At 43.1% G+C, this 9,947-nt stretch overlaps 1 protein-coding gene across 1 annotated transcript in view; it reads right to left on the reverse strand.

The window, feature by feature from the left end:
- LOC137417145 (alpha-(1,3)-fucosyltransferase 7-like) overlaps positions 1 to 6,727 on the reverse strand; it is an 81,778-nt gene extending 75,051 nt beyond the window's left edge. Inside the window, exon 1 of the mRNA XM_068102934.2 lies at positions 6,582 to 6,727. Coding sequence (XP_067959035.2) covers positions 6,582 to 6,636 — 55 coding nt within the window. The 5' untranslated portion in view covers positions 6,637 to 6,727. The remainder of the gene's footprint in view (positions 1 to 6,581) is intronic.
- Between the last annotated feature and the right edge of the window lie 3,220 nt (positions 6,728 to 9,947).

Here is a 9,947-nt window from a genome sequence, read left to right on the forward strand (position 1 = left end):
GTGGTCGGCCGCCATCTTGGAAAAACGGCAAAACTTTGCACCACGAAATCTCCAAAAGTGCTGAACAGAAAAAATTGAGACATGGCTCATTGTAAAAAACTCTCCATGGGGAATAAAATATGTTAATGATGTCATATGTCACGTGGTCGGCCGCCATCTTGGAAAAACGGCAAAACTTTGCACCACTATATCTCCAAAAGTGCTGAACAGAAAAAATTGAGACATGGCTCATTGTAAAGAACTCTCCATGGGGAATAAAATTTGTTAATGATGACGTCATATGTCACGTGGTTCGGCCGCCATCTTGGAAAAAACCGAAATATTTTGCACCTCCATATCTCTGAATGTGCTGAATAGAAAAAATTGAGACATGGCTCATTGTAAAGAACTCTCCATGGGGAATAAAATATGTTAATGATGATGCCATCGGTCATGTGGTTCGGCCGCCATCTTGGAAAAACGGCAAAAACTTTGCACCACTATATCTCCAAAAGTGCAGAATGGAAAAAATTGAGACATGGCTCATTGTAAAGAACTCTCCATGGGGAATAAAATATGTTAATGATGACGTCATCGGTCAGGTGGTTCGGCCGCCATCTTGGAAAAACCGAAAAACTTTGCACCTCCATATCTCCGAAAGTGCTGAACAGAAAAAATTGAGACATGGCTCATTGTTAATAACTCTCCATGGGGAATAAGAAATGTTAATGATGACGTCATATGTCACGTGGTTCGGCCGCCATCTTGGAAAAACCGAAAACTTTGCACCTCAACAGCTCCGAAAGTGCTGAATAGAAAAAATTGAGACATGGCTCGTAAAGAACTCTCCATGGGGAATAAAATATGTTAATGATGACGTCATCGGTCACGTGGTTCGGTCGCCATATTTGTCCTAAATGGCCGATAAAAAAGTACATTCCGGCAAGTCCTCGGTCTCTGACCGATTTTTCATCTGTCTGTCTGTCTGTCTGTTTGCAGCACTGCGTCTACACCGTTGCACGGAGAATCGCCAAACTTTGCACACATATTGGTCTTGCCCTGGAATAGACTGTGCCCAATTGATGACGTCATCGGTGACGTGGTTCGGCCGCCATCTTGGAAAAACCGAAAAAATTTGCACCTCTATATCTCCGAAAGTACTGAACAGAAAAAATTGAGACATGGCTCATTGTAAAGAACTCTCCATGGGGAATAAAATATGTTAATGATGACGTCATATGTCACGTGGTCGGCCGCCATCTTGGAAAAACGGCAAAAATTTGCGCCACTATATCTCCAAAAGTGCTGAACAGAAAAAATTGAGACATGGCTCATTGTAAAGAACTCTCCATGGGGAATAAAATATGTTAATGATGACGTCATATGTCACGTGGTCGGCCGCCATCTTGGAAAAACGGCAAAAATTTGCACCACTATATCTCCAAAAGTGCTGAACAGAAAAATTGAGACATGGCTCATTGTAAAGAACTCTCCATGGGGAATAAAATATGTTAATGATGATGTCATCGGTCACGTGGTTCGGCCGCCATCTTGGAAAAACCGAAAAACTCTGCACCTCCACATCTCCAAAAGTCCTGAATAGAAAAAATTGAGGTATGGCTCATTGTAAAGAACTCTCCATGGGGAATAAAATATGTTAATGATGACGTCATCAGTCACGTGGTTCGGCCGCCATCTTGTAAAAACCGAAAATTTTTGCACCTCCATATCTCCAAAAGCACTTAATAGAAAAAATTGAGACATGGCTCATTGTCAAGAACTCTCCATGTGGAATAAAATATGTTAATGATGACGTCATATGTCACGTGGTCGGCCGCCATCTTGGAAAAACGGCAAAACTTTGCACCACTATATCTCCGAAAGTGCTGAACAGAAAAAATTGAGACATGGCTCATTGTAAAGAACTCTCCATGGGGAATAAAATATGTTAATGATGATGTCATCAGTCACGTGGTTCGGCCGCCATCTTGGAAAAACAGAAAAATTTTGCACCTCCATATCTCCGGAAGTGCTGAATAGAACAAATTGAGACATGGCTCATTGTAAAGAACTCTCCACGGGGAATAAAATATGTTAATGATGACATCATCGGTCACGTGGTTCGGCCGCCATATTTGTACTAAATGGCCGATAATAAAGTAAATTCCGGCAAGTCCTCGGTCTCTGACCGATTTTTCATCTGTCTGTCTGTCTGTCTGTTTGCAGCACTGCGTCTACACCGTTGCATGTAGAATCGCCAAACTTTGCACACTTATTGGTCTTGCCCTGGAATAGACTGTGCCCAATTGATGACGTCATCTGTGACGTGGTTCGGCCGCCATCTTGGAAAAACCGAAAAACTTTGCACTACTATATCTCCAAAAGTGCTGAACAGAAAAAATTGAGACATGGCTCATTGTAAAGAACTCCATGGGGAATAAAATATGTTAATGATGACGTCATATGTCACGTGGTCGGCCGCCATCTTGGAAAAACGGCAAAACTTTGCACTACTATATCTCCAAAAGTGCTGAACAGAAAAAATTGAGACATGGCTCATTGTAAAGAACTCCATGGGGAATAAAATATGTTAATGATGACGTCATATGTCACGTGGTCGGCCGCCATCTTGGAAAAACGGCAAAACTTTGCACCACTATATCTCCAAAAGTGCTGAACAGAAAAAATTGAGACATGGCTCATTGTAAAGAACTCTCCATGGGGAATAAAATATGTTAATGATGACGTCATATGTCACGTGGTTCGGCCGCCATCTTGGGAAAAATTTGCACCTCCATATCTGAAAGTGCTGAATAGAAAAAATTGAGACATGGCTCGTTGTAAAGAACTCTCCATGGGGAATAAAATATGTTAATGATGACATCATCGGTCACGTGTTTCGGCCGCCATATTTGTCCTAAATGGCCGATAAAAAAGTACATTCCGGCAAGTCCTCGGTCTCTGACCGATTTTTCATTACTTGCCGGAAAAATTTTCCGGCAAGTATGTTGATCTGTTCGTTTGTTTGTCTGTTTGTCTGTTTGTCTGTTTGTTACTTGCCGGAAAAAATTTCCGGCAAGTATGTTGATCTGTTCGTTTGTTTGTCTGTCTGTCTGTCTGTCTGTCTGTCTGTCTGTTTGTCTGTTTGCAGCACTACGTCTACACCGTTGCACGTAGAATCGCCAAACTTGGCACACATATTGGTCTTGCCCTCTAATATACTGTGCCCAAATGATGACGTCATCGGTGACGTGGTTCGGCCGCCATCTTGGAAAAACCGAAAAACTTTACACCTCCATATCTCCGAAAGTGCTGAACAGAAAAAATTGAGACATGGCTCATTGTAAATAACTCTCCATGGGGAATAAAATATGTTACTGATGAAGTCATCAGTCACGTGGTTCGGCCGCCATCTTGGAAAAACCGAAAAACTTTGCACCTCCATATCTCCGAAAGTGCTGAACAGAAAAAATTGAGACATGGCTCATTGTAAAGAACTCTCCATGGGGAATAAAATATGTTAATGATGACGTCATATGTCACGTGGTTCGGCCGCCATATTTGTCCTAAATGGCCGATAAAAAAGTACTTTCCGGCAAGTCCTCGGCCTCTGACCGATTTTTCATTTGTCTGTCTGTCTGTTTGTCTGTCTGTCTGTTTGCAGCACTGCGTCTACACCGTTGCACGTAGAATCGCCAAACTTTGCACACATATTGGTCTTGCCCTGGCATAGACTGTGCACAATTGATGACGTCATCGGTGACGTGGTTCGGCCGCCATCTTGGAAAAACCGAAAAACTTTGCACCTCTATATCTCCGAAAGTACTGAACAGAAAAAATTGAGACATGGCTCATTGTAAAGAACTCTCCATGGGGAATAAAATATGTAAATGATGACGTCATCAGTCACGTGGTTCGGTCGCCATCTTGGAAAAACGGCAAAACGTTACGCCACTATATCCAAAAGTGCTGAACAGAAAAAATTGTGACATGGCTCATTGTAAAGAACTCCATGGGGAATAAAATATGTTAATGATGACGTCATATGTCACGTGGTCGGCCGCCATCTTGGAAAAACGGCAAAACTTTGCACCACTATATCTCCAAAAGTGCTGAACAGAAAAAATTGAGACATGGCTCATTGTAAAGAACTCTCCATGGGGAATAAAATATGTTAATGATGACGTCATCGGTCACGTGGTTCGGCCGCCATCTTGGAAAAACCAAAAAACTCTGCACCTCCACATCTCCAAAAGTCCTGAATAGAAAAAATTGAGACATGGCTCATTGGAAAGAACTCTCCATGGGGAATAAAATATGTTAATGATGATGCCATCGTTCACGTGGTTCGGCCGCCATCTTGGAAAAATGGGAAAACTTTGCACCACTAAATCTCCAAAAGTGCAGAATGGAAAAAATTGACATGGCTCATTGTAAAGAACTCTCCATGGGGAATAAAATATGTTAATGATGACGTCATCAGTCACGTGGTCGGCCGCCATCTTGGAAAAACGGCAAAACTTTGCACCACTATATCTCCAAAACTGCTGAACAGAAAAAATTGAGACATGGCTCATTGTAAAGAACTCTCCATGGGAAATAAAATATGTTAATGATGACGTCATTGGTCACGTGGTTCGGCCGCGATATTTGTCCTAAATGGCCGATAAAAATGTAAATTCCGGCAAGTCCTCGGACTCTGACCGATTTTTCATTTGTCTGTTTGTTTGTGAACAAGATATCTCAAAAAGTTGTGGTCGGATTCCGACGAAATTTGGTGGACAGGTTCGGTGTGTGACAAGCCCAAATTGTTTCGATTATGGTGAAGATCTGAATATGTATTCGGATACGAGGGTTATTTAATTTCCTCCGCCACCAATGGTGGATGGAGGTTATGTTTTCACTCCTGTCTGCCCGTTTCTCCGTTTGGTTGTTTGTTTGTTTGTAAACAAAATATCTCGAAAAGTTGTGGAGGGATTCCGACGAAATTTGGCAGAGAGGTAGCGTATGTGACAACGACAAAATGATGAGATTTTGGGGAACATCCGGATTCGGGTCCGGCTACTCGGATTTTTAAGTGATTCTTCACCATTTTTTTTTTTTTTGAGATGTCGTGCTATGTATCGGTTTTCGCCCGATCTCCCGATGGTGAAGAATCAAATTGAAATTAAATAATTCGCGTATCCGAATCCACATGTAAATCTTCACCAACATCGAGTTGATTCGGTCTTGTCACACAACCAACCTGTCCACCAAGTGTCGTCCAAATCCGTCCATAATTTTTGAGATATCATGCTATGTATCGTTTTTTGGCCCCATCTCCCAATGGTGAAGAATGAATGCATATATTTTTCATTCATTCATTGTTACCTTCGCAAAAGCGGAAGGTTATGTTTTGATCGCTGTGTATTTATTTGTATGTCTGTGTGTGTGTGTGTGTGTATGTTATTCGCATAACTCAAAAAGTATTCAACCGAATTGCATGAAATTTGGTGGGATGATTGGTTATTATACGGGACACATTTGATTAGATTTTGGGAGCAATCGGGTCAAAGGTCAAGGTCAAGGTCACGAAAAGGTCAAAATCGTATTTTTACCATAGCGCGGTCAATTTTTATCCAATTGGCATGCAACTAATGCCAAAATGTTCAGAATTCAATGCCCGATCTTGTGATATACGACATGACCCAGTGAAGACATTACCCTTGTTAGCGGTTGGGGGTCAAAGGTCAGGGGGGTCACGACCTTGCAAAATGTGCGTTTTTTGTCATAACTCGGTCAATTCTTATCCGATTTGCATGAAATCAGCACCAAACTGTTCACTGTTCTGTTCCCTACACTCCCATGCCAAGTACAGAACAGTAGCTGCGGCGAAGGTATGCGCTCTACCGAGTGCCCGTTCTAGTTCACCATTGGGAGATGGGGCCAAAAACGATACATAGCATGATATCTCAAAAAGTTATGGACGGATTTGGACGAAACTTGGTGGACATGTTGGTTGTGTGACAAGACCGAATCGACTCGATTTTGATGTGCACCACATCCTCACTCACTGCATTCTTCGGAATGATCGTCAAACAAACCCACTTATCTCTTTCCCTCTCCTCGTTTCCTGTTTGTTCATTACCTTGATGTTTGTCTCAATGTCAGTTGTACCATGCGCTTCCATGAGCCTCGCTCTTGCAAAGAAGGTGCCTCAAAAAAATTTGAATGGGATCATTAACGTCCAACAAGAAATACGAGCAGACCGGACATCCGGCTTAACATCAATCCGAGAGACAGGACAGCACACTTGGTAGTTGTACAGCAGCATGCCTGCGAAACACCAATCCAATATTTATAGTCGAGTGAGAAATTGAAAGCAGAGTAGAAACCTCAATAATGTTAAGTGTGTTATTTCTACCGTACACCTGCCGGGACTCGTTCCAACTCCAACAAGAACTAATGATTGACAAGAATTACGAACTTTTCACAAACGTAACATGTTCTATCATTGCTGGAACTTTATATTTGAAACATCTTGAGAGATGTTTCCATTATTTAGGAGTAAAATATTTTTGTGTGAACAGGTCGGTCACATTTAAAAGCGCTATTATGTTTACCTGCTTTCTTCCAAGATGGTACCTGCAGATTCCTGTTGATGACGTTATCCATCATTGATGGACTCGAGGATTCTTTTGAAATCAACGTTATGATACGATGTTTCACTTTAGGTTTCACACCTTACATTAGTCGAGGGTTAAAGGCATGTACACGGAAACTACTAAAATGTATAATACAAGGGCGTATTGAGATTTAGAGGCGGAGGGAAATTATACAGCACGTCATCAGATAGGGAGGATGCTTCTTTTTTAAAGGTAAGCAGTTTCGAGACATAAAAAAAAAAACGCCCTTCATTGTCAGCACCTGTAGTCGCAGGTGAAAATACAGGTATTTATGTTTAACCTGTATTTAGCTCACTCTGAACGTGAAAAAACTGAACGCCTCAACTTTATGTTTGCCTCAAAATATTGTGTCCCGTCTCTCTCTGTACCCACCTTACCCAGTCGAACCCAACTGCTCCTGGACACTGCGTCCTTCTCTCCTGACAAGGTGGAGGAGTTTTTGTCAAACTTCGACTCTGATTCTGCAACTGGACCCGACGGCATCAGCCCACGGATGGTAAAATCCTACTCTGCAGCTCTTTCACTCCCTCTCTCTGTTCTCTTCACCCTCTCTTTTGCTCAAGGTCATCTACCATCTGCTTGGAAATCAGCCAACATCACCGCTTTACATAAGAAAGATGCAAAAACAGATCATTGCAACGACAGACCAATCAGCCTTCTCCCAATTATCAGCAAAGTCATGGATTCCATCATCGCTTCTGATATCAAATCCTTCCTCTTCTCCAATGGCTTGATCTCTGATCATCAATTATTATTATTATTATTATTATTATTATTATTATTATTATTTTTTGTATACTGAATCGAGGCTCGTGAAAGAGCTAACATTTACTTCCCAAACAAATCAACCAGACAAACAAAATATATAAAAAGAGGGAGTGGAAGACAAGATGGGGAGAGAAGGGGAAGCACACAAACACAACATTTGAGAGCAGGGAGATGTGTGGAAGGGAGAGGGCTTGGGGGGAGGAGGTGTGGGAAGGGAGAAGTATAAAACACAAGGACACCAAGGACTTCCAGGACAGAAGTTGGTATTTCAAAAAAGTGGAATTGGAAGGGGGGTGGGGGGGAGGGAGAAGTATAAAACACAAGGACACCAAGGACTTCCAGGACAGAAGTTGGTATTTCAAAAAAGTGGAATTGGGGTGAAATTAGCGGGGGTAGAAAAGATCAAGGTTTTGGATGGGGGAAGATAAGAGATGGTGGTGAACAGCTGTTTTAAAGACCTGGAGGGTGGAGTGGGATTGAAGAGAGTGAGGGAGTTTGTTCCAGAGGTGGGAGAAAAGAGGAATGAAGGAGAGAAGGTGAGCAGAGAGTCTTGATTTTGGCAGTTTAACCATAAGAGGGTTGCAGGCAGATCTTGTGCAACCTGAAGGAATATTTGCGGGACAGAGCCCAGAGAGAGCTGGGGGGCAAAGCCAGAGAGGAGTCCGTAGAAGACGGAAAGACCACCAACCTGCCTGCGGTGAGTGAGTGAGAGGCCCTTGGAGTTAGCTTCATTGCGGGAGATTCCAATGATTCTGAATGCTTTGGTTTCAACAGCGTGAAGACGAGATTCAGAATTTGGACTCAGACCAGGTCATTCTACTTTGGACATGTTGCTTCTGTTGTCTCAACAATGGATGGAGGTCCTTAATGCCAAAGAGGAAATCAGAGCTGTCTCCCTTGACATATCACGTGCCTTCGATACGGTCTGGCACCCCGCTCTGCTCACCAAACTCTCCTCTTATGGTATCTATGGAAACCACGCATGGCTTGTGGACTGCCTCACCGGAAGCAGTCAACGTATGGCCCTGAGAGGATTTCTCTCATCTCCCCTTCCTGTTCTGGTGGAGTTCCCCAAGGTAGTGTTGTGGGCCCTGTGCTTTTTCTGGTCTTCATCAATGATATCTCCGACTCTCCGGAAATCCTCTCTATCTCTTTGCTGATGACTCCACTATCTGCCGCCCCATTCCTCATCCCTCAGATCGGCAGTCTGCAGCCTCCTCACTCTCTGCAGACCTGGACAAAATCACAGACTGGTCAAACAAGTGGAACATGTCTTTCAATCCTGACAAATCTCACACTCTAACTTTGTTTCTCAGAAAAGACCGTTTGGACAACCCTCCCATCTACTTTCTCAACAGTCTTTTCCAAGAAGTTCTGTCACTCAAGCTTTTGGGTCTCACTATCTGCCATGATCTTTCATGGGAAAAATACATTTCAAGCTGGCCTCCAAAGCCAGTCGCCGACTGGGCATCCTCCGTCGTGCAAAGTCCTTCCTTGGCACACCTGAGCTCCTCACCACATACAAGGCTTTCACCTGCAGCTCAATGGAGTACTGCTCTCCCCTCTGGGTTGGTGCTCCTGCCTCACACCAAGCTCGGCTTCACGCTGTAGAAACCAAAGCTTTCAGAATCATTGGCATCTCCCGCGATGAAGCTGATTCAGAGGGCCTTTCACTCGCTCACTGCAGGCAGGTTCGTCGTCTTTCTGTCCTTTACTGACTCCTCTCCGGCCTAGCTCCCCCAGGTCTGTCTGTGTTCTATCTTCCACATATTCCTTCGGGTCGCACAAGATCTGCCAGCAGCCCTATTCTGTTGAAACTGCCAAAATCAAGACTCTCTGCTCACCTTCACTCTTTCAATCCTCTTTTCTCCTGCCTCTGGAACAAACTCCCTCATTCTCTTCAATTCCTCTCCTCCCTCCAGCTCTTTAAAACAGCTGTTCATCATCCCTTATCTTCCTCCATCCAAAACCTTGAACCCCAATACCCCATTAATTCACCCCAGATCCACTTTTTTGAAATACCAACCTCTTTCCTGGAAGTCCGAGCAGTGTCCATTTGTTTTATACCTCTTTTATACCAAAATTTCATGTAAAGGGGTGCCAAATTGACTCGTACACCTGCATGAAGAAGTAAATGTATTTTATTTTCCAGATGTGGGGCGCCCCTTTCTCGTACACCTGCATGAAGAAGTAAATGTATTTTATTTTCCAGATGTGGGGCGCCCCTTTATATGAACATTTCTAGAACACTAGGGTAGTACAGCATGCACACGAGATTTTTTTTTGAATGTCTCTTCTTTTCTATACTTTGCCACATGGCACATTGGCAGATACCCTTATATATAGGGGCCTTTTATATACCCCTGGCATTTTACCCAATAATATAAAGGGAGGGGCGCGTTGTGCCTCCCTTTGAATTTGTCAGTACGACAGATGAGACAAATGAGGAAAAACCTTGAAGGACACCAAAGGTATCTTGGGGAAAATGAGTCCTGTGAGCATGAGAGTTTCATGCTGAAGGATATGAGATAATAG

This window comes from Myxine glutinosa, chromosome 3 (genome assembly GCF_964187855.1).
Source record: "Myxine glutinosa chromosome 3, kmMyxGlut1.1, whole genome shotgun sequence".
Classification (NCBI taxonomy): Eukaryota; Metazoa; Chordata; class Myxini; order Myxiniformes; family Myxinidae; genus Myxine; species Myxine glutinosa.